Here is a 26,699-nt window from a genome sequence, read left to right as displayed (position 1 = left end):
ATGAAACCGTCGGATGTCACCGTTGCAAACGAGAGGCTGTTATTACGTTAGGCGTACGGAGGGCTTCGAGCGATACCTACCGTATCGGCAAAGTTCAAATCCGGCGACAAAGTTCGAATCAGCAAATTCAAAAATGTCTCCGAGAAAGGTTACACTCCCAATTGGACGACTGAAATATTTACGATAAGTCGAGTGGAAAATACTCATCCTGTGACGTACAAGCTCAAAGACTACCGAGCCCAACCCATCGCTGGTGGTTTCTACGAACAAGAGCTCCTCAAGGTTGAGCATACGGATATCTATCTGGTGGAGAAGGTGCTCAAGAAGCGTGGAAGAAAAATACACGTTAAATGGTTAAGTTTTGACAATACACACAACAGTTGGATAAACGAATCGGACATGTAACTTTTGAATAAATGAATTTTTTGTAAAAACGTATGTCCCTCTTTATTTTATATCCGACACACAACAAGTATGCGTCTTTATTTTTTTTAGACAATCGACAGACATGGTACAGTTATAAATTACAAAGCTAAGGTGCAGGCTTGTAGCCCCACGGAAGCGTGTCGGTTGTATTTTGTAACACGATCCGCTTGTCGTCATTCCAGCTCAGTGCTACTTTCTGCTGTTCTACGGTGTATACCTCGTGCTTTCGACTCAATATCAAATGCTGATACGAGGATAGATTTTCACGGTAAAAAACACATGCCAAATAATCGTTGAAAGTTATTTTTCTCAACGCTGATGCTTTGACACCTTTGGCACGCTTGTCGTCTTTTTCATCTCCCAAGACGCGGAATGCGTACAATTTAGCTCTTAATCCTACAAATTCGAGCATGATTTTTCCGTTGTTCTCGTCTTTCATCAAGCCGAGAACTTTGTTGTTTGCTCGAGGTATTCCGTATACGTTGTCAAGCGGATAATCAGAAGTATCGAATCTGTGCAAGTCCTCCTTAATGTGTTCGTATATGTCGGGGACGGTAAAATTGTAAATCAAACTGTCGGCATCCGTGTACATTGATTCTGCTCGGTTGCCGAATTTCTGCTTAATGTAATTGTAATGAAAATCGTAGATGTATGTTTTAGCCAGATCCATGATGGAGAAACCTGCGTACAATGGTTTATTTAACTTGACTTTCGTCTCACTCATTTCAACGATAATTATATCTTTGTCGAAAACGGTGCAGCTGTGAAAATTGGGTTTGGCTATGGTAGCTCTAGCACCGTATCTTTCATCCCATTTCGTGATCAGTCTGACATCTCTATACTTCTCAACATGTTCCATTGTTTTGCCAAAAACTGCGTTGTTCATTAGCTTGTAGAAATTTTTGTCAAATTCGTTGTCAGATTTTTTTCGCAAATCGGTATTTAAATCTATATATTTTTTGAGCCACCGGGTTTGCCTGAATTTGAGAACTCTGTGTATTTTGAGTAATTTTGAGCCTAATTGTTAGCCTTGTTTCAAAACCCTAGAGTGAACAACGTCGTTTTTCTTGGAAAGTAGCGTGGGCGTCAATTTCGGTTTCTTACTATTCGAGATCGGAGGTATGTAGTGCTCCGGACACAGTGGTAAATCCTAATGAATTTCATGCAGTTCCTCAGGATATTCCAAATTCACCTCCAGTATGTAACCAAACTCCGCATCGTCTGAGATGGTAAGAACGTCGCATTGTCCGAAGTCTGATGACCATTCGAAGGAACTGTATGGCAGAGCAAAGCTCATAGCAGCACCGTACAAATTATCAACGTCAAAGTACATGAGATAAGATTCTTCGACCTCAGGATCGAATTCCGCTCCCATATATCTATTGTTGGCCTTTGCGTATCTGTTCAACAATGTGACACACCACCTCGAATACCCTTTTCGATAAACATAACCATGTCTATGTCGGTGAGAAGCTCGAGTTCGATGCCTGTACATTTTAACATTGCATCAAACGACAGACCGGGCGCTGTGTAGTAATGTAACGGGTCCAGTTTGTACGTCGTCCAACAGCTCTGTCGAAAATTTTGAAAAACGTCGGCCAGTAAAAACACGTCCGTCTGTAAATACAAGTCCGAATACTCTCCCAAAGTTTGAACGTTAAAAGTTTGCCAAACTTTACATGCATGTGCTTAGTCGTTGTCTGATATATCTTGATTATTTAATTTTGAGTAAAATTGTTGTTTGGATGGTAACCGTGTGTCCTCGAGCTTCTCCCAACTGTCTATATATTCGTACGGGAACACTTCTTTTCTGGTCAATAACTGAAATTCATCTGAGCTACGATAAAATTTTCGTGTGATTGATTTCTGATCATCACCGAGATACGTTGCTAATTTCTCAAGACTACTGGGCACGAAGCGGTACGAATCTACGAATCTAAACTTTATATCTGTCCCCTCGACGTATTTTGTAAATGAAATGTACTTTTCTTTGTTTACGGGTAGAAGCTCAGTTGTGCCCTCGAACGATGTAGCCAGTGCTTTGATCAGGAAATGTGAATCGTAACCCGACAGATTGTGGAATATCACTGGGATAATGTGCGAATTCTGGTAATTCAGATTGCAACTTAGGTGAGCAGCACCACGGTACTTTCCCGTGAAATGGCAGTGATCACGATGTTTCACGTCTGCGAGTGTAAACGGTTTTTCACAAATGTGACACACTGTTGTTGAGTGAAATTCGTTGATTTGATTGAAATTGAGCGGTTCCATCGGTACAACAGTTTTGAAATAAACTTCTAACGAATGTGCCAATTCCGCTAACTCGTTCACAAACCATTGAACGCAAGTCTCTCCGCGATTAATCTTGAAATTCGGAAGCGAATCGTCAAATGCACAATGTAGACAGTAAGCTATACTATACGGAAGATGCTTCTGATGAATTGTTCTTGTACCCATCTTTTTGAGCGTAGGTTCCAGTAAACATTCGAGATCCGCGTAAATACAGAATGGAACGGTTTCTTTGTGCTTGAGATTTTTGAATTTGAGTATTTTTTCCTCATCTGTAGGTAGAATAACTTTGGTTTTGTTTAAATTCATGCAATCAGCTCGGTGCTTCAACAAACATCTTCCGAAATTAAAATGAGACAGACACCTATCGCACAACAAAGTATGACATTCATGCTTGGAAATTTGAGATCTTGTCAACCGAGACAGATTTCGAATCCTCGCCAAATGAAAGATTCTAGTCTACTCATAATTTTCCATATCTACATCGTCATTGTCGTTTTCAGACTCTATTACTAAAAGATAGACTGTAGGTTTATCAGACATGTTTCGGCTTGAATAAATGGGTACAATTTCACTGCGCTTTTTTTCTTCCGCACTATCCATACGATGAACGTTAATTGAAAGGCCGTTAAGCTTCTCAAATTTTTAAATGGTGTTTTTGTCTAGAGACATAGGAAACTTCATACCATCATACCGTAGCACTGAGCTGAAATGTGGGTACGAGCTGGTCGCGTTAGGATGGTTGTTGTCGGCTGGGAACAGAGCTGCGGTGACCGACCAGAGGAAGCAATACGAGTCGCTGTTACGGATGTTGACGACAGCCTTCTTATCACTGATATGCTTAGGTAACGAGGTGTATGTGAAGACACCGCCTCGTAGTGGTCCGTACTTGTTGATATTCACAGTCAAATTGATTATTTCGGTCAGCGACCAGCCTGAATCCTTTTCCTGGAAATCTTCCACCTTTTTCAACAAACGCTCCGTCGCGTTTTCGATGAACCATTCGCTGATATCCGTTGTCTGGAGGATGATTTCATTTCTCGTATTAAAAAATTTGATCTCTTCCACCGTGCGATCAACTTTTCTGAGTTGAAATTTACAAGCCAGGATAACGTTGGCTTTCAAGCTCCTGTCTTTCTTCAGAGCGTTTTTCAGTCTCGTCACAGCTAGTACCTTTGCGTCTTCTAGAAATCTCTCCACATCTTTATGCTTCAAATTGACGATGGATCCAGTTCGAATTCTCCTCTCGAAAGCTGATTCCAAATCTTCCCACCGCACTCGATCGCTTCTTCGTCGGCTTCGTAATCCGTCACCCACTTTCTGCAATTGTTAAAATTTGACTGTCAACGATTTCAGAATTCCAATTGTAGTCAAAATTCTTGTCTTCTTCCCGATCGTTGAGGCGTTGTTGCGTAAGATTCTATTCAAAAGCCTGATATTCTGGGTTCCGAGTCGAATCTATTTTGCAATCTCTGCCGGTGACGATTTTTCCGATAAAATCTTTAACGCCGATTCCATAACATCGATTAATCTCAATCACTTCGCCGATTCCATTTTGAGCTTTTTCCTCACGTATACTTGACAGCTTGTGACGTAATGATCGTTTGATGTGATGAGCGTCCTTTTTATAGGGCAGCTGTACGGATGCGCGCGCACCTTTTGGCATTATAAGAGCGATAGTAACCCGACACCGCAGATCCATGGCTTTGAATGTACCGCGACTATCGGTCGACCTTGGATATCAAACCGACATCCGAGTAAGTGAAAAACAATTTTCGGAACCATTAATTTCGGAATGTCACGTGGTTGATAACGTGGGAAAGGGATGTGAGGTGGTTGATGTTACACGTCAGCGATATCCGAGTGGATAAAAAACAATTCCCGGAACTATTAATTTTGGAATGTCGCGTGGTTGATGAGGTGGGAAAGGAATGTGAGGTGGTTGATGTTACACATCAGCAGCCCTACCGTGGGAAAGGAATTCGGAGTGGTTCATGTTACACATCAGCAGTCCTATCGTCGGAGAAGAATGCGGGACGGTAAAAAACTTCTCGCCCCCGCTGCGCCCACTACCGTTGGCAGGCGAGCACTACAGACCTTCGGTCGGTAAGATTGTCGGTAAAACAGCACGATTTTGACCCTCGATCGATACAACTGTCGGTAAGGTTGCACGGTTTTGACCTTCGGTACGGCAGACTGTGACGTCATCGCGAAAAAGGGTTTGAGTCTGGGCTGCGCGGAGCGGAAAAGGGTTTGAGTCTGGGGAGAATCTATAGACGGACTGGTCGGCTTGGTCGGTGAGTGTCGGTAACAGGAATCTGCGTGTAGACCCCCCCTTCCTATACTACTATTCCGAGTATTATCCGTACGATAACCTGAACTTGGACATGAGTCACAATCGCTTTGCATGACTGTACGAGATGTACGCAAACTTTCAAGCCACCTATTACGGCAAAGAACCTGAGCCTCTGTTGACGAAGAGCGAATTTCTACAGTACGAACTTTTGATTTTCATCGACTGTTCGAAACAAAACGAGGCTCTGAAATCTAGACCGGTCGGTATTCGTATCGAATTTGAGGCTAAAAATAACTTTCCTACTGGTACATCTGCCTACTGCTTGATTTCACATAATCGTATAATTGAATATAACCCGCTGAGTGGTGGTGTGAGGAAATTGGTATAAAAACCTTGAACTTTGTGACAATTCATTTGGTATTTTTCACGATAGAGTTCATAGTCGACGTACAAGCATTCAGAAGACCCGGTCCCGATTTTGCACCCAAAGAGTTGGCAGTTGTGTCACTCGACGAAGATACCAACCCGTTAATTTTTCTCTTCGAACCTCCGTACGATTGGAATTATTCACTCTCTCCATTCAAAAGCGAAAATTTGTGGCTGTCACGGAATTATCATGGACTTTCCTGGGAATGTGGTGATTTGCCTTTCGAGAAGCTTGACTTCACCACTGAATGTATATCGCTGCGTAATGCTACAACAGTTTACGTAGAAGGTTTGGAGAAGAAAAGTTGGCTGCAGAAAATTCTGGGTGAAAAAGTTGAAGTCGTTGATTTGGTGGATTTAGGTTGTCCGTCATTGCAGAAATTCAATAAAATGACAGACGCGATTTCAAACTGTACGCATCGTGCTATATTGCGTCCAAACTGTGCACCTCAAAACATGTTGTTACTGCGAAATTGTTCACTCAAACACAAAAGACAATCGGTATCTACTCGAACAGTTATTGATTCTCATTGCGTAAAGAATGGGTACGATACCGTTGAGTAAGAAACATGTAATTACACTCATATATCAGTATTATGAATTTCATGTAAAACTGTAATCTGGAGTTTTTTTTACCAATAAAATATTTTGCATCGTCAATATCAACCGTTAATTCAGAACCTCTGTCCTGCTGGTTAAGAGTCTATTCCAGAACCTTCCAGAATTCAACGTCGCACCGCATTTCGTTGTCCGCAGGCCGCTCACCGTCAAGTCGAAACTCGTCGGACGATTCCGAGTATTGTTTTCGTCGGACGATTGCGAGAATCTTTCAGGGTCAAAGAAGCTCTTTCTCACGGTCCCGGACCGCTCGTCGTCAAGTCGAAACTTGTCTAACGCATTTTTTGTCAGCCTGCATTCGTTCAGGGTCGAAGCAGACGCATACAAATTTCAGAACCTTCCGGATTTCGACGTCGCACCGCAATCCGTCGTCGGCAGACCACTCGCCGTCAAGTCGAAACTCGTCGGACGATTCCGAGTATTGTTTTCGTCGGACGATTCCGAGAATTGTTTGTCTCAAATTCGTTCAAGGCTAGAGCGGGTCTTTCAGAATTCAACGTCGCACCGAAATCTTTTTACCACATGCCGCTCACCGTTGAGTCGAATCACGTCGGACGAATTGTTAGTCGGTTTAGATTCGTTCAAGGCCGTGAGAATCTTCTCGAATCATCTGGAAGCTCTCAAAACCTTACACATGCCAGGATTCTCGGTCAAACGTTTGAGGATCCACGGGGTCCGCTCGAACGCCCGAGGATTCACGCAGTGCGCTCGGTAATGCAGTTATCGATCCCGCTCGATGACATGATTTTCTTGACCGACAAAGAGCACAATTTATCCCACAAGGGGTAACACCACGGCAATTTCAGGCATTTTTCACCGACAATTATGATCATTTGGAGGATTTTTTACCGACAATCATGGTCATTAGGAGGATTTTTTCCGACGATCATGGGCATTTGGGAGATTTTCTCACCGACGAACGGTCGGCAGAGCACATTTTATCTCACGAGAGTAGGGGTAACTTTCAAGGGTCTGCGTCTGGGATGCACGTATGGGCGGATTGGTCGGCTTGGTCGGTAAAGAAGGTGTCTCTATCCAGAACTCTCCTTGTTATACTACTGTTCTCGAGTTTAACGAGGTCAGATCTCCAATAGAATTCGTCGAAGTCAATCTGTTTTGCTCGGAGGTAACACCCAACTCTCCGATTTCTACAACGGCAGACAATAAGGACACGACAGTTGTAGGTACAAGCATAATTGGAAGTGTTTTGCACACAACCGACAGTAATGTGGTGGAAGACCATGAGTTTCAATTTAAAAGAATAGTGAATCAATCCTAAGTCAAATCAAATCCCCCATTCGCGTTGGCCGGCAAAAGAATAGTGGATATAAATCACTTCCTGAGCAGTATCAAAAAATTAGCTTTTCATTCACCTTATGATTGTACGTTTGCTAACATGGAACCTATATCCGAAAGCCGGACAGGAATTATTTCAACCATCACCTTCAAATGTAAATTTTGTAATAAGATCGAATCAATAGCCTCAGAAGACCAAAAATCAGATTCGTCATCTTCAAACTCAGCCATAGTATCAGGAATTGGATCCACAGGTGGTGATTTTTCTCAATTCAAAGAAATTAGCGCTGCTATGGATATTCTTTGCATGACTAAGAAAACATGGAATAAATTTCATAAAATTGTCAGTGATGCCTATCATGATTTTGCTCGGGAAGAGATGATCAAGGTTGGAAACGAAGAGGCGAGGTTGGCTCGTGAGGCAGGTGACGTTGACGAAGACGAGTACCCTTGCGTAGCGGTTGTTGCGGACGGATCTTGGGTCAAACGATCTTACCGTCAAAAATATGATTCTCTTTTGGGTGTAGCAGCAATTGTAGGGTAGAGGAGGAAAAAAGTTTTGTTTATCTTGGTTCGAAACAAGTATTGTTCCATTTGTAATGGGTTGAAACAAGATGAGTCAAAATCAGTCGTGGATCATAAGTGCGCCAAAAACTGGTGGGGGGGGGGGGGGTTATAGTACCGCGATGGAATCTGACGTAATAGTAGAGGGATTCAAATGTAGCTTAGAAATGCAGGGCCTAAAATGTATCAAATTGATAGGAGATGAAGATAGAGCGTTTACCGGGAGCTTATCGATGCAATGCCGTATGGACAGGAGGCACTAGTCGTGAAAATTGGATGCCGCAACCATGTGCTCCGAAACTATGTTACTTGACTGCGAGATCTATGTGTCAACCGTAAAATCGGTACAGCAATTCTGCAAGATTTTTTGCTTAAAAGCTTAAAACGCCTACTTTATGCAGTAACTTCTGCTATTCGTCATCGAAAAGCAGAAATTCATTAGCCGCGATACGTTCGGGTGGAGGAATTGCGTAAAGATATAAAAAACGGTCCGAATCATGGTTTCGGGGACCATCGGTTGTGTAAAGACCGTGGTTATTTCTGCGACGGTAATCCGAAGCCAGGTGAAACAAACCATGTGCAGGATATGAATGCGATTGGTATCTTCCAAGAGATCCTTTTGGCAATGAATCGACTCACTGAGCATGTCTCTAGCCTGATATGGGACGTTGACAACAACGTGGCCGAGTTGTACAACGCACATTTTTCTAAGGCTATAGGAGGCAAGCGTGTCAATTTTATCCTTCGAGGATCACATCAAGCAAGATGCAAATCTGCCATAGTGAGGATGAATGTCGGTGGACAGTTCCATGCGTTAGTCAGACAGAAATTAGGGATGGGTGGGCAGGGAAAATTCACCGTCAAGTATTGTATAAATAAATCGTGATCTCGTCATTGTCGAAAACCGGCTTTCAAATCGAAATCAAAATCTTTTGTCGCCCAGTCCGTTGACACCGACTACGGCGCGGACGCTGCATGTCCGTCGCAACCAGACATGTCCGAAGAGAAATTGGCTGCCGCTAAGAAGGATTTCGTGCAAGACTTGTATTCGGTGGATACACTAGTAATCGAACGGCAAACTAGAGGGCAAAGCACGTCTGACGAATGGTACGATGAGCGTAGAAGGCGGTTGACTGCCTTGATATTTGGTGAAATTTGTAAACGACAGCCACAAACATCTTGCGCCAACTTAGTTGAACGAATTCGCTATACCGATTTCCATGGTAACGCGAGTACAAGGTGGGTATCGGAAAGGAGCCTTCGGCGATCAGTCAGTTTGCTCCGGAATATGGAGTTACGGTGGAATCCAGTGGTCCAGTGATAGACAAGGAGTTACCGTTTCTCGCGGCGTCACCTGATGGATTGGTGGACGAGGACGCCATTATCGAGGTGAAATGCCCCGCTTCTGCCAGAGAGCTGACTCTAATGGAGGGCGTAGAGTCAAAAAAAAAATAAAATTTATGTCCATTACGAATGGTGAAGTCAAGTTGATAACGGCACACAATTATTTTTATCAGGTGCAGGGTCTTCTCCACAGTACGAAAAGGAAGTGGTGCTATTCCGTAGTTTGAACGCCGGAAGGACTGATCTTTGACAAAATTATTCACGACGACAATTTTTGGAAATTGAAAATGGTGTTACGTCCGTGAGTGGAGTTTACTCCTGAGCGGTAGGAGTAACTGGTTGGCTTCGCTTTTACGTTCCAGGTCAACCGGAAATCAGGATGAGGATTGAATAAACTTTAGTATGTTTGATATATCGATTATATGTTTATTGCGTAGAAGTTGAGATACCGGTAGGAATGAATTGTGCTGTGCGAAAGATATATAAGAAGTCCAGATGTGGAGTTGTCGAGAGTTAGAATAGGACTGTCGCTAGAGACTTCAAACGTACGGGTGCAAAAAGGGTGTGAAGATGCTAAAGGTAGGGAATAGAATTTGACGGGTAAGCGCGATAGTGAATAGTGTGAGACTACGTAGAGATAAGAGGACAGGACAGAGCCATGAGATTCATGTAAGAACTGTGGGAGAGTTAGCGAGTAGGAAAAATAAAGAGAAGTGGTATGCTGGACGTAACAATGGAAAATGAATTAGCGGACTTTTCTCATTTCGGCTTTTTGCCAGAAATAGTAGACTCCAGACGCGCTCGACAACTTCCGATTGCGACCCTCTTCAAATAATGGAAGCTTGAAATTCTGCAGTCCAATCAAAAAACTCAACGTCTCATGTTTCCACCCGTAAGAAAAAAAAAACTACAACTGACAGTACTAACGAGTAACTATACAGACATTCTTACATATTTGTATATTTTTCCTTCCATTTATAACTATTTTACAATAATGTCTCACACAGAAAACTATTACTAATTCAAGAATATTTCATTTCTCAGATCAAGAGTACGCTGTTTTTTTAATAAAAATATCACATATTCTTGAATGGATAATACTCAGCACTTGATTCAAGAATATTTTAATTCTTGATTCAAGGATTGTTTTCTTTGTGTGTAGACCATTTTTTTATTTTTTGTATTACTAGGGGCTTCGCCCCTGCGCGCTTCGCGCGGCAACCCCATCTCGACGCTACGCGCCTCACTATTTCCTTACGCATTGTCTAGTAGACAGGCAAATTCCTTCATGTTGATTTGATGACAGGTCTGCAACTGTTGATCGGTTGTTTTCGATCAACCCGACATTGCTAGTGGCTCCCTATGCAGGTCTGCTCAGATTATTTTCGTAAACGAATCCACTCACATGTACAAAACTCCCGATGCCACGCAACCCCAATTGCATTCGGGAACTTATTTTGCTATAGTTATTATTTTCAGATTTTTTTACGTATACGAGTATCTACGTTGTGACGTGGTATTTCATACTCCGTCACTTTGTTTAACTATCGCACTCCCCTAGGTACAAATATCGCTAAAAATAACGAAAGCACGTCTGAGGCCAATACTCCAAAACTGAACGACTACTTATCTTTAAGTTGAATTCTCTTTACTCAGCTAATTGTGTGCTATTTTCTGATTCTGTAATGATCTACGAGAACCATCTACGAGACCTTCGCGTCAAGATACCAGGACACTGTCTGACAGGGGTCACGTACCAGCTCAACATCGACCACCACCGACTACAGACGAACGAATACCGCTGAAACCACTCCCGATGGATGCCTTTCCAGTTGTGGAACAGGGTCGTGCGTGATGCACAAGCAGTACCTCCGACTATTTAAGACTGATCGGCCAGGAGCCGAACCACGAATGAATGCTTCTACTGCTCGGATGCATCGTTAGGCGGCGTACAGGGCTGTGCGTCAAAAACACAACAAAGCCTTCCGTCGACGATACTTATCAGCCTGAAGCTGAACCGACCCTAACATCTACTAAGTCGTTGTCTATCAAATAGAGGACGGTTTTCTCTTCACGAACCGTCCTATCGAAGGACTGCGGCGTGGAATAGGCTAAGGATATGCTGACCACGTGAATCTGGTGGATATAGTGTGGGGATCCGGGTTGACGGCCATCACCACCAGATCGTTCCGGCATGAGGGCTTCAATGAGCGAGGGCCGGGATGCAGCGCCAACGAAATAGCTACAACAGGGAGTACCAGTAAAGCGAGGAGTGAGATACAGTCGGTCGCAAGTCCAGGAGACCGGTGACGTAATATTGCCACACACCTCAATATCGCAATACGTGAGCAGTACGACCTCCCCTCTCACCAACGATACCGCACAGCTGAGGGAAAACATCTCTGACCACCTTCCGACGTCCCGATACCTCGATACCTGTCGTCGAGGGAGAAGAAAAACAAGCGGCGAGGGATTATCGCCGCCTATCCGTAGACCAGACCTACGCGACCTGCTGGTCCAATTAGAATACCGCAAATTTAAGGAAGAATCACGTGACAGCAGCTCGACGAAAATCAGGATCATCGCTCATCTCGTCACTCTACGTTTAGTTTTTGATTAATCACGACGTGCTATCGCCATATTTAGTGTCATTACCGCTACCTGCAAATCTAGTTCTCGCTATCGTACCGCATTCTCTAGTACATGTTATATCTTCTTTTACGTAAGTGAGGTTCCTTTTCTATTTTGTGAAGCGACGAAAATACTTGCAATATATCGTATCTTTATCTCTCTCTCTTCATCTCTATCTTGCAGTTGGTCTGCTTGAGCCACCTGGGCTCGTACCTTATTCTCTCTTATCTCTTATCTTGTCCCTTTCTCTTTCTTATTGCAAGTAACTTCGCGACTGGTTGACTATTACTTACGCATTGTTAGTGACTATCGCGTTATTTTTTTATCTTTCTCTTCTAGAATATCTAAATGTCTAATATCGCTGTATAGCAGCGTGTTCTCTTAAACGATCAATTCTTATCTTCATTATTGAGCAGTACTATTTTGCTATACTTTCTCTGATTAATTCGTATCTGTTTCTGTACCTATTACCTTTGATTGATTTATCTTAGTGAGTGTACCGCGTGAGCGATCTTACATCACCGCGCGGTCCCGCTCGTCGTTCACTTGACATTGGAGTATTGCGCCGTATCGCCTCACATCTTTTTCATTATTTTCTTCGCTTATCTTAAATTATGAATGATGAATTTTTTTATCATTTTCTTCACATTTCCTTGTATAATTTCATTTACGATACGTAGACGGACCACTCTTCGTCGTCCGTCTCAAGCAACAGCTCCTCCTCTGCTGCAGATCATCTCATCCGTCATCTTGTTTTGGTAAAATAGGCATTAAATTATTTGCTTAGGGATTCATACGTGTTTGACTGTATTTTCAAATGTCGATATTTTTTTCTTTTTTTGACAAATGATTGTATATAAGTAATTATTTTTCCATTTTTTATGGGTAGATGTAGAATTCACTGGTAATGATTCTTAAAAAGCGTCCGGCTCTTTGGTTTGCCGAGTTGAATTTGGATTTACATACTATTATATTATATCGATATGCTTCACCTGGTATTTTCTCGCCCGACCGCTGCAAAACCTCGTCGCTGTCCTGTTTCAAGAATGTTCATTAATTTTATCATACTGCTTACTTTGCTATTTATTCATTCATATTTCCAATGATATACTTACTTTGTTCGGCATGTTTGATTTAATTTATCTCTTTACATTACAAAATATCACCAAACTGGGCAGTGCTCACCTATTCTTATTTTTTTACTTCTTTTTATTAGCTACGGTGTTTCATTTGAACTGTCAAATGTCGGAATATAATTATTTGTAATTAATTTTGTTGTTGCATGTATAGGTATAATAGATATGTACTTATGTATTTCTTTTATTTATCTAGTAATTTAATATGGTATGAATATCGTAGAAATATTTGCAATTTTACATCAACAAATTTTACTTTTATCATTTTTTTATTTCTGATAATTTACATTTTTTTCTCACCTTCAACTCACAATCAGTCAATACATCCTTATATCTTCTTTCTAATCTTACTACTTGTTTCCTAATTTCGTAGGCTAACTTTTATTTTCTCACAAGTTTCTATTTCATTGCATGCGTTTCGGCTTGTTCAGCAAATGACCGACACGTGTGAATTTACATATGAATAATCACAAAATAAGAAAATATTTAGTGGAAGTGATTTATGTATTTGAACATCCAATTACAAATCGCGATTGTGTAAATTTCCATACGTTATGCTTTATTTCCTCTTTATCGTTTTATGCTGCTACCAATTTTTGCATCTTCTTGCTCCTCTTGGCTTTTCTTTCTCTTTTCTCTGTTGTCCATTTTTTCAGTGATTTTTATATTCTTGCTGGTTTTCCTTTCATTGCTGATTCTGTATTCCTTTCATTTGTATTCTCTCCTCCTTTTTCTTCCACTTTCGCTTCTTTTCTCCTTTATACAGGACGTTTTTTCCTTCTTCGTATGTGGTCCCGGTGGAGTCAGTAGAGGGGGTCAACCCCTCGGCCTCTCGAACTCCTATCACCTCCTGTGCATTTTTCTTTTAAGTACATCCATGTTTATTTGTTCGTTTGTGGCCTTGATGTACATACATTATGCAGTATTTATTCGATAATTTCCTTGTACACAATGTTCTTTATTGCATTTTCATTTTTTTTCAGTTGAATTTTTATACCTTTCTTCGACCTGCATCGTGACAATGCAACGTAGAGTTGACCATGTCCAAAGATTGGTCGGTCAATGAATATTCCCACGTGGTCAAAACTTTGTCCTTGTGATTCATTTATAGTCATTGCAAATGCCAACCTGACAGGAAACTGCCGCCTTTGGAGGATAAATGGCATATCTGTGTCTCCCCGCGTATCTAATTTAATTCTTGGTATTTCTACTATTTGCCCTTTTCGCTCTCCGATTAGAAGTTCACCAATCAAAATTCTAGAGTGAATTTCTCTTACAACTAACCGTGTTCCATTGCATAAACCATCTGATATTGATAAATTTCGCAATGACATCACAATTGCTCCGACTTTCAGCTGTAGATTGTGTGGTGGTAAACCTGATGGCGTTAATCCATCTAAATACTCTATCGGATATCAAAGAGTAGCTTCTTCGTCAAGTGCTGCATCCGCAGTATCAATTCCTTGTAATGTTGCATAATCTATGCTTCTTGATTCGAATATATTGCCATCCATTCTGCGTAGTATCTCTGTATTTAACTGATTAAATTCGACATTCAATGGAGCTAAGATGACTCTGTTTGTTGATTCATCAAGTGGCAAATTTCTTGGATACAAATCGTCTATTAAATTGTTGCTTTGTATTTCTTTCTCTGGTACAAACAACTCCACTTCTCCACTACCTATATTAAGTAACCACTCTGAAAACTTTGCGGCATCCTCCTTTGCTCGCATATTTTTTTCAAGCTTAATTTTTCGAATATACTCCAAAGTGTAGAGTATTTGATTGTTTCCTCTATTATTTGTTGTTTACCTCATCGTCTCACAATGGCTAAAACTTGTCTGAAGTCTCCACCTAGTATTATAGTCTCTCCACCAAACGGTGATGCGTCTTCCATTATATCTTTTAACGTTCTGTCGATCAATTCTAAAGCATTTTTCAGTATCATCGAACATTCATCCCATATAAATACATCTATACTTTGAATTTTTTTCTTCATCGTTGCATTTGTAAAAATAAGTATTGAAACAGCTTCGTCGAATATTTTGAAAGCTTCGTCATTTGTCGCAGTTAAATCCATATCCACTGCAGCATCTCTAAATGTATTCCATTCTTTCCCGTTTACAGTACGGAAATCTATAAAACTCCTTGCATTTGTCGCATGTCGAAGGATTAGTTTGATACCCTCCTCAAACGTTGCGTATTGCTGCCCGGGTAGGTGTACAGGTAAGCGTGTGACTGCATGACTTCGTCCATGCATTGGCAGTTCTAGTATACGCCAAGCTGCTTCCATCGGTCCTACGTAACGCGAATCTACCTAATCCTGTATTTCGTTGATTATTGGCTGACCATCACTCTCGCTGTTTGAATCAGTTATCTGTACTCTTGCACGATCATTTCCCTTGTGGATGTACTTGAAGACATACTTAATAGCCATTATTGACGCACAATATTCTACGTTCTTGTGGCAGTCGTACTTTGCAAGTAGGTATGGATTGTGAGGCACAACCATGCTGTTGTCTACTTGGATATTTCTTCCTTCCACGCGGTCGCGGTAATAGTTTATGCCTGTATTTTTTCGTCTGCGATACTTTGGAAAACCGCCACCGTTTATATCAGTGTTTTCCACTAAGTCTTTCGGAAATTTCTTTGAGCATGACTTCGTTACCGAATTCCAGCATGGTATTTTGGATGTGTGAGGGCCGTGTAGCATGTGTGATGTGACAGATTGATACAGTTGTTGACGTATTTGTTTGTCTGGTATTTCTGCAGATATAAAACTGTCAATTGCTTCTGGAGTCAAAAGTTTGTCATTGTTATTTAAGATAAATAGTATGTGAGCATGCGGTAAGCCTCTCTTCTGAAATTCAACTATGTATACGTATCCTTCAATCTTTCCAAATACTGAACCGCTTTCGATTTCCTTTAGTGCCTGTTGTAGCCGCATGTTGAATATTCGACAAGCTATTGTTGGAATGTCGTTTGCAGTGGTACCTGTAGGAAAATCTTTTAATACCGTACATATTTCGGCCACTTAGGATTACATGTCATTGTGATGAATCAATCCGGTCGTCCAACTTTCCTTGTTATTGCCATTGCATCTTGGTACTGCTGTTGCATATGTCGCATGCTGCCGGAAAATAATGATGGTAAAATCATTTGGTTCCCAAGTCTTGTTCGATCCGACGTATTCGCTTCACTATTTTATATGTGATCAGTCATTCCCTTGTAACATTCTACACGCAGTTGCTTCTGATTATTTCTTAAAAACAATAAACGCTGCGATTCGATTGTGAGATATGCGTGAATCACATAGTGTTGTGTCAATCGTCCGCTCCGCAACAACTGATTCTGTGCTTCACCTCAACGTAAGGCCAATCGATGCCCATAGTATTGAACTCGTTGTCTCTTGCTGTCCACTTCAATTCCTTCTGTGCTTACTTTTATTTTTTTCATCAATCTAAGCGTCCATTCGGTGGTTGAAAATTGGTGTTCCTTCTCTATTGATCTTTCTCCTTGACTTGCTGAATTATTTTTACTACCGCTCTACCCGTTATTCTCCAAAATCACCTTCTTTATATTATTTTTTTCCCTATATTTGTGTTGCTGTTCATTCCGCAAAACACCCCTTTCTCTTGTGGTCAACATCAATCCTGGTCGTCCTCTTACCTGGTTATACGTGTCACGAGCGCCGCACATTTACCCAAAACTGTAATATATTACCGATCATAACAATTATCATTTTTCATTATTATTATCTTTAGAGACAGGGAAGCATAGTTTTAGTTAGTCCATATAAAATATTTTATTATAATCAGTTCGTGGTATAGCCAAGCGCAACGGCGTAGTTGGACAGCCAGCAACGTCAGCGTCTTCGCGCCCGCCAGATCCCGGGTGTAATCAACACCGGGATGAGGCGAGCGCGAAATCACGCGCTTCGAGGATGACCGTTGCGAGGCGAGCCTTTGTTCGAAATTGCAAAGTCAGCGAAAAACTCGCTCGCCGCCCGACGTTCCAAGGGGTGTCGGACGAGCGAGCGAAGACAGTCCCGTTAGAGACAGGATCAAACCAACATCAACGGAATCAGGCTCCTTCAGAGCTGTCGAGTATAGAGTTATAAGTCTTGGGTCTCCGACGATTAGAGAGAGCATTCCTTTAAATCTACACGCGGTCGTCCAAGCATCTCGCGTCGCGGCATCAGTCTGTGAAGTTAGAATTAAGCGCAATACGCAAAGCCACGAACTTAATCCAGCCGAGTAGCACGTAAGTGAGTGAGTGAAGGTGTAAACTTCGGCACCTTCGAGGCCGAAGCAGAATCCGCGAGAGAGAGTGCGAAAGAGCGAGAACGTGAGTAGCATAAGAACGTACTGTAAGCTTCCTTGTCTATAACCTTGCTGCTTCTAGTTGTTTCATTAAACATTTCTACTTGCTTCCATTCAAAATATTGGTACAACATAATTGAAATCCTCCAAACCATTTTCCACGGAACGCCCTGTAGAGGACGTTCACCTCCGAATCCACCAAAAATTAAATATAAACCTCTGAGAGATCAAGAGGGTTGAAGTCGTCGTGTGCGAGACCGCTCCGCACGTGACATACGAATATTTGATGGATATTATTCTATGGCTTATTTGGTTCTTCGCACTCACAATTTTATTTTCCTCTATCTTTTGTGATACTTCCGACCATCCACCATCTTCAGCGCCTTGTCTGCTGCTTGAAACTCCTCCTATCTCCATTGTCATCGTAAATCCTGTCTGTCCTTTTGACTGTTTGGTGATATATTTAGATTTACTATTATTTGATTGTTACTATTCATACTTATTACTCACTATCTGAATTTTATTTTGGTTCTGCAAGACATCAAAGTGTCCACTGTCTCCGTCGCCGGTAAAGAGTAGCAAGAATTGTGTTTCATTTTGTGATCCGATCCGATGTTGATGAATTTGTTCTTCGCGATACACGATTAAACATATCTTAAAAATGTCCGCAGCTGCAGCTAATTCTGCTTCTCCCCCGTATATTCCATTTTTATTCATATGTGATTTGTAATCACCAGGTGACCTAATCACAGCACCGTTTGACTCATTACCTGTAATAAAACCCGCAAATGTAGACCAATTATCCACTATATTTGAAACGATACTCAGTCTCACCTCTGCGTGTCGATCTTGAGTGCCGTATATACAATACGCCAACGTGCGAAAAAGACAATTCCCGTCGGGAATCATCTTGATAATTTTCGTTCGCATGTTCATTTTTCGCGCGTCAGAAACAGATACCTATAAAGATATTCGTCAAAGACTGTCATAAACAGCCGATGACAGGTGTCTAAGGAAGTTTTGTTTGCTAGATGATTTTTGTTTTGTTTTCGGGATCTCACCCCACCGCCAACTTCATGCGTATACAATTGTTGTTATTATAATCTTTTTTATACTATTGTTATTATAGTCTTTTTTTACTATTGTTATTATAATATTTTTCTACCTGTTCATTTGTTTGAAACTTTTTTATTAGATATAGAGACAAATCAACCCTCGCATGTACATCCTGCTTGTTAAATTTTTCGTTTTTCAGTCAAAGCCCGTTCGAAATTTTGCACGGATACAACGTGTTTTTACATTATGGTTTTAAGTTCAGAAATGAATGAATTTCTGAATTATGATCTTTCGTATTCGTTTGCTGAATGTTTGCATGTTTCATTCCATAATATTTATTGGAACAGTTTATTTTGAAGATTCGTTTTATTTCCATAATAATTATTTGCGATACCAAAGTAACGTCATAACGGAAAGCGAAAAGTATGGTATTCCACGCGATCGAATGTTTATATTTTATTTATTGACGCGCCATTACTTTTTATCATGTTTTGTACCATAGATTTTGCTGATTTTTCAATACGCCTTATCTATCAATCTCTAATATACTCTGCATATCTAACTCAATTTCTTTGATTTACTAATTTTCTTTCAATATCTATTGATGTATGTAACACTTTTAATTTTTCCTGGCATGGCTGGGAGGTTGAGATGGGATAGGATGGGTCGCTTCATCGCAGTAACCTCCACGTGGTGAGACCTAGGTAATTGATGGCAATGTATTTACTCATAGGGATGCGCGATTCCAGATCGATTCACTCAAGAATCGATGTCTTGGGTCGAGAAAATAGATCTTCTGTATTGATACTTTACTAATCGATTTTTTCTAGAATCGATTCCAAGTCTGCAAGGATCGGATGAGGTTCTTAAATCTTCAATTAAATAAAGTTTTGAAAGTTCATTTTGGCGTTCTGTATTTTATCGATGATATAGGTTTGAGAATACAAAAGAATCGACCAATTTTTAGCGCTGAATAAATCTAATATTACCACCCATAAAAAAATCTTCCCACCCAAAGTGCTGGGTTTGTGTAATATGTATATGAGAAATATCGCTGTGATAAACAAATATGACCCAAAGCAAACTATTGTTGAATATAAAAACTGTTGAATAAGTACTACATTTGTGTGACACGATTTTGAATCTCCAATTTAGCTACCGGTTTCCAGTTAAACTATAAAGTGAAAATAACGATCAATCTTCTGAAGATCAATCTTTTGTATCCAATTTTTCGGACGAAGCGATTTTTCCAAAATGAATTCGAATCGATTCTGAGAATCGATCGTTTGCTTTAGATCACCCATCCCTAGTATTTAGTCATGAATTAGCTAACTGCTGTTTCGGGTAATTTCTCTTGTAATATTTTTCACTTTACTGCAACGAGTTATGCAATAGATCTTTTGAAAACACGGAGATTATTCAATGATTTCTGTAACTTATTATTATTTGCACAAGCAATAAATATTTGAAATAATATGTATACGTGCCAACCTCTCCTTGGATGAACGTATCCTAATCTTGTCAACCACGCGAAACTCATACGGACTTCCAGTTATATTCCTCGCATGTCAGAACTACCAAACGTTCAAGTGGCCTGGTCCCAACGGAGTGCAGAGTGGGGGGCCATAGCACGTGAGGGGCATAGACTCAAGTCCCGCCCACTCTTTCCCTTGGCCCCCGGCTTAAGTTGTGCGGGAAGCCAAAGTTCACTCGCGAGCTCGGTAGGCAACGTCCTTAAACGAACTTACCTAAGTGAAGTTCAATCATAATTGTATGAGTGCCTTTTCCGAAGAGATCAGTCCCTCCCTCCTCTTTTATCTTGGAAAGATACCCGATTCGCAGTTACGGCAACACTGAAGAATGAAGATAGGCGCGCGTTTGTCGCGCAGGAAGATGATCGTAGTAGGAAATCTTTTGTTTCCTAGCTTTAAACTTTGTGATGACACTGGGGCAAGTGGGGGTACTACAACTGTGATCTCCTCGGAAGAGGCGCTCATAAATCATTATTGAACTTTACTTATGTAAGTTCGTTTAACCAATAAATATAAAAGGTAACAGAGTCTATTGTGCTGTTCTTTATTGTGTAACGTGGCATTTTTGATGCCTGTTACATACGCCTCCCTGAACCCTAGGCGGAACCAAAGGTAGGGGTTTCTCGATATCGAGTAGCAAAGTATTGAAAAAAGAGCGCCAGAACTGGAGTCTCGCATCTGATATTCTGAGAAGGGACACTGTAGCGAGTAGCGAATAAGATATTTCATGCTCCTTGTTTTGATTTGCGATTTTTAACGGCATTAGATGGGAAGTCAGCATCGAATTCGAGGAAATTGCGGAATGGCCAAATAGCGACAATCTCGACGGAAGGATGGAGATGCTGCGGAGGGGGAGCCAAAAAATATTTCTTCATCGCGGGAATCCAAGGCGGACGCGATTCCCGCTGTTGGTTGGAGCGCCGCAGCCTCCCCCGCTCACCCTGTTAACATAGAGCTACGTGGAGGACGAAATTGCGATCTAGCGTTAAGCATCGATTTGCGCAAACAACGAGATTGATGACAGATCAATTGTTGCGTATTCTTGCGGGTATAACGTCACATAGAAAGTAGCGTACCGAGATCATTGTAGACAGGTCGTTGATTTTGGAACTCTAGTTTTGGCGACCGTGCAAGATGGTCGCGGAATCATAAAGTTTCGATAGCGAGTTCGCTTTTTGGAGTCTTGAAAATGGCATCACCGAATATCACGAAGGGGGTAGAGAATTTGTTGCGTGGATGTGGAACGGTAAGCGCTGCTGATAATCTTGCGATCGAATTTCGAGAGGAATTGAATCGAAACTTGCCGGATAACGGATAGCCATTTTGGATTTGCGTTGTTGGAAAGGACTCGAAATTCGTTTGCCGATTCTTTTTCTTGGTGACTGCAACTGCTGGTGAATTGCGTATTTTTCGTCTGAAATTTACGTACAGCCCTAATTTCACTGTACAGAGTCGAGTCGCGGTATCGTGTTTTTGACTGTCACCTCTCATATAGGTTGGGATTTGCCGAAAATGGAATGTTCGAATTGGCAAATAGCGTCTTTGAGGACTTTGAGAAAGTTTCAACTTTGGATGCATTGTGATTACATTTAGTTGAGATTGCGTTTGTGATCTTTTATTAAGTAATGATTAAGGATGGCGTTTTCGTTGTGTCTGTTTAGGTAGAGATTGCGATCCAAAGTTTGTGTTATTAAGTTTCGGTTGCATCTGAATTACAATTGAGGAATTTGTTTCGTTGAGTTTTGCGTAATATTGAGCTCTGTAGATTTTGTTTAGTTGATCTAATTGTAAGTTAAGATTAGGATTACTTTAAGGTACTTTGAATTGGGTTATCGAGCAATTAATTATAGTTACGTTAAGTTTCAGTTACGATTTAGTTTATGTTGTGTCGAGTTGCGTATCGTTTAAATGTTATTTAAGTTGAGTTGAGTACAATTGAAATTGTATTGAATATAATTGCGGTTTCGTGATGTCGAGGCGAGTGTAGGATAATATTTGGGACAGCTTAGGTTGGGTTGCGTTTAGGTTGTGTATAGAATCAGGTGATTTTGAGATTGAGCTAGTTGAAATATTTTGCAACTAGAAAGAAAAAAAATCACCGTCGGTGCTCTTCCATCCGTACGCCGCATGCGTGCCTTGATAATTGAAAATTCGTCTTAGTGCCAATAGGAGAGCACCGAAGTATATTTTCTGCTTTCTAGTTGCACAATATTTCAACTTAATCAATTTCAAAAACCCGTATTAAATAAAACTAAAGGAGAGTGTTATTTTATTTGTTTTTTTCTACTTTCATTTGTTAGTGGGAAAAAGAGAGAAATAGCGTCGTCTTATCTCTTTGTTACCGTGTACACAGGTGTACCTACAAGTAGTTTGCCATAAATCAAAGAAATCATTCATGGACAAAACGTTATAGTTATCGCAAATCTACTAATACTCATTTGATCGTACGTACACGTAGATTCAAGGGATGAAACTTGATCGTAAACAAATAATATTGCTCTAAATTTCTACACACATCCAGCATCGCTAGCTGTAAGTCTATTACTATACACATCTCTTACGATTTCTTCCTCCTTTCGCCTTTTCCTCTTTCTGATACTTTCTTTCATTCTCTCTCTACATTCTTGCCTCCTTTACTACTAATTTCCACTTACTTTGCAAGTGTTTCTAATATTATAGTTGCCATATTGGATCCGCCATTTTGAAACATTCGAAATCTGACGACAGATTTATAATATGTGCCCGAAAAACTTCTGAGTATCAAATTTCAGGCCGTTTCGTCAACTTTATAGACAGTTTTGTTCAACTTTTATCACATAGCAAAATACACTTCATCGTGGTAACCTCAAAAAAAAAAGAAAGTCAAGTTATTGCAACTTTTTGTAGTTGCAATTTATCTAATTTGATAGCTGACACTTTTATCTATAACCTTCCAAAGGTGAGTGTATGGAACTCTGTGGAAGTTTTTACTTTTCGAACAAAGAAATTGAATTTTCATCTGGTATCGCAGAGCGTATACAAGCAATAGGACTGTATGAAGAAAAGAACAAGTATTTTTGAGGTCCTTGTAGCCAACCCAGCGGTAAGAAAATCTACAACCAAAAAGTTTTTTTCACTTTTGGCAAGAGTTCTGGGATCCGGCCCCACTGTGGGTGGTAAGAACACGTATTGCGAATTTCGTTCTAATTAGTTTTAAGTTTGTAGCGTTGTATATTCCACCAAATCCAGGTGGGAAATCATCGTCAGCTGGCTTTCCAAAGGACTGACGAGGTTGATTTCACCGAATTCACTTTACTTTCTACACTGGTCACTTACAATGCCACCAACCGAGCTTATTCTCACCACTCCCTCAAAGCCAACATTTCCTTATTTTAGGACATCCCTACATTTCAGACTGATGCCACCCATCATCGGCACTACCTCAAAGGCTGTATGTCCAGAAAATTCTGCTTTTCTACGAATCCAACATCTTACATCAACTGATTTATAGATAATACCACTTCCTACACCATAATTGCCTACCAAATAAGACTCGACAGAAATTTTATGGGAAAAGTGGAGGAAAAAACAACTAAAAAAATACAGCTATGTTAGGTAAAAAACATCTATCTAAAGTATTCGATTATTATTTTGAAACGTGATATTTCCACCCACTTCCTAAACCACCATCCAATAAAAGTGTAGCTGTTTTGCGGTGAACATTGGAAATTAAGCAGACCCGATCGATTGACGCTGATGAAATGGAACAAAGATTGATCAATAAAGGTGGCACCACCTATGGTAATCCCACCACTGAGATCTCTACTTATCCGAAAGAAAAAAGTCTCATCATCGAACTCAGCCGACAGCAAAAAACTGATGATAAGTCTTCTCATCAGTAAAAACTGACGGTAAATATAAACAATGGGACTCCCTATGGATAGAAATTCTACTTGTCAGAAAGCAAAAATCTCGTAATCGAACATCTTATCGGTCAAAATCGACCGTCAATAGGGGTGATTTCTCACCCCTCGTCGGTAACCTACCAACTGTCGGTAAAGTTGGTATCGTAACCGGTTCGACCGGTGTGCTGCCATATTGATTTAGAACTGTCGTATCTCGCCTACTGGTGTTCTACTTGCCACGAGTACTGATTCACTCTGCAAGTTGTGACTTTCACAATTTTTCGAATTTCTTTACAGAAAAGGTCCTGAAAGGTTCTTGAAAGATGAGGCTATTCGAAAATACGAAAAAAAAATTGATTTTCTCAGGAGTTATGAGTGCATATATCCTTTTGTTACTCACAGGGATTCTTGAAGCTATGGTCTTTATGTGAATTTCCAATTAGAAGTATATTTTGGGTGGCAAAGGTTAGCGCGTCTTAAGATTTTCGTAAGAAAAGAAAGAAAAAATCCTTCAATTACTGAACACGAGATTCATATATCAATATCGAAGCTCCGTGAATTCCAGCAACTGCATTATTTGATATAACTCAAATTCAATATGACTTTAACGTACGTGGACTGATGGTAAGTGACTTGAAACAATTTCTAAAGTTTTAGTATCAAAATTGAAAATAGTCATGTTACATTTCTCATAAGTACAACTGTAAATGGTAGTTTCACTGCAATTTGATATACCTATGTTTACCAGAATATCAAACTTTTTTTCTTGCGGTTGGATTACAACAAATTTGAATGTTCCTCTTAATTTTTTATAGACTAATAGATCATGGGAACCGTTAAATTAAGATATAACTCAAATCCACTGACATCAATCAATCTTACTACCAACTCACCTTTCCAGATGATGCGATGCCCTTGATCATACACATGTAGACTAGAATCCAGGCAACCACAAGTGCTAGTGCTATTTTCCAGTTGAAAACTTCTGGCGAATTTATATCCTCCGATATCATCAGCGTGGTACGGTACCAAAAATACTGCGTTGGCCCACTTATCTAAACAATATAGAAATTGCTACATAGTACATAGTACATAGTTTTTAATGCGGTGACATTAAACTAGTGGTATGTTTACAATGGTGTTCTGAAACTCTCCGTTTGACTGTTTTCCAATATTGTAGCAAAAGTGATATTATTCGAACACTGAGGCCTGTGAAAGAATTTTACAACACATTCGGTCTTACAAAGGTTTGCAACATTTTATTGTATTGTGGAAACACTTATTCAAGGGAAGAGGAGAGATATTCATTTTTTTGGGTTACAAAAACTGATTTTCGTTTACAGAATATATTTCATGCTCTCAAGAATACGTGTTACAGTTTTCAACTTTAAATTCGTGGAACTAATATAATCATAGGGCAAGAACCAACTCAGGGCTTATAGGTGTAGGGTAAGTTAGGGTAATATGAACATGTAGGACATGTTGGCAGTCCTAGGGATTCATATTTTTTATGGAAACAAAATAGGTAACATTGCCCCAGACTTTCGTGTTAGAAAATATTTGTTGTGTTCCTGGGCTGCCGTCTGTGTCAAAAGCTTAAGGACGCCAAGAAACATGAGTGTGCATTCTTGATGGGAAATTTGATAACTAGTTCTACTGAACTTTATTTATGAGTGCTGTCCATTGATGACTTATAGATATATAATTACATCATTTTACTCCGGTGGTCATCGGGTAATTATTGACATGAAATAATTCTTTTGGATCATATATCGGTTAGGTTTAATCTATAATATTCTATTCCATATTTTCGAATACAAGTTGCGAAAGTTTTCAACACTATATGACAAAAGTGTGTTCGTCAACGACTCAAGTAACTCCTACGCGTTTCCTAACCCTTTAATGTGTCATTTGAATGCTTTGAGAAGAGCAAAAATTCATCGTCGTAACGTCAGTATTTTCCCAGTGAATAGGATATAAGAGTTCTGAAACATAAAATGGCTGCGTACCGAACAGGTCGCCCTGATTCCTGCCATACCGACGGTCGGTATGTTATCCGTTAGGGGGTTGGCTTAACCTACGATAGTGTTACTGACGGGAACGTTATCATATATGGCGCCACCTGTGTTCTACTCGATTTAACTGACAGACTGTTTAATAATGAGATTTATGTGTTATCAGATAAGCATCCATTTTAAATTTTTTGTAGTCGGATAAGCAGACATTTTAAATTCTTACCGTTAGATGGCAGATAATTTACCGAAGAAATTATTACCGATAAGAGCAATAACATTGTTGGCGCCACCAGTCGCTGTTTTACCAATCGGGTCTGTTGTGCGCCCAATATCCACCGCAAGGTGATGTTACCTCCGGCCTTACCGACAGCTGGTGTGACTAGGCAGAAGTGTTGCCGTAGATTTGTCACATGTGGCGCCCCCCAACCTTTTATCGATCAATCGATGTTATATCGATCGACTCTGCATTGTTTCAAATGCTTGCCGTGTTACGTCGGTGAATGTGGTTGGAATTTTTTTATTTTTAATTAGAATTACTCCTGAGCGATAGAAGAAACCTGGTTTGGCTTCACTTTTATGTACTAAGACAATTGGAATTGGGATTGAGGATTGAATAACGTTGAGTTTATTGGTGATGTCAAGTATATATTAATTGCAAGAAGTCGAGATAGAGGTAAGAATGAAGTGTGTTGTACGAAACTATTTGGGAGCTTTAGCTCTGAGGTTCTTGAGAGTTAGAATACGAATGAATCTCGAGACAAAAAACGTACGGATGCAGGAGAAATGTGAAGATGCTAAAGGAAGGGAATAGAATTAGATGAGCAAGTGCGATAGTGAATGGAGTGAGACTAGATAGAGATAAGA

At 40.4% G+C, this 26,699-nt stretch overlaps 1 protein-coding gene across 1 annotated transcript in view; it reads right to left on the bottom strand.

Moving 5' to 3' along the window:
- LOC124299125 (sodium-dependent neutral amino acid transporter B(0)AT3) overlaps positions 1–26,699 on the bottom strand; it is a 521,903-nt gene that overhangs the window by 199,614 nt on the left and 295,590 nt on the right. The window contains exon 10 of the mRNA XM_046752087.1: positions 24,714–24,875. Coding sequence (XP_046608043.1) covers positions 24,714–24,875 — 162 coding nt within the window. The remainder of the gene's footprint in view (positions 1–24,713; positions 24,876–26,699) is intronic.

This window comes from Neodiprion virginianus, chromosome 2 (genome assembly GCF_021901495.1).
Source record: "Neodiprion virginianus isolate iyNeoVirg1 chromosome 2, iyNeoVirg1.1, whole genome shotgun sequence".
Taxonomy (NCBI): Eukaryota; Metazoa; Arthropoda; class Insecta; order Hymenoptera; family Diprionidae; genus Neodiprion; species Neodiprion virginianus.
This window is presented reverse-complemented; position numbering and strand designations above follow the sequence as displayed.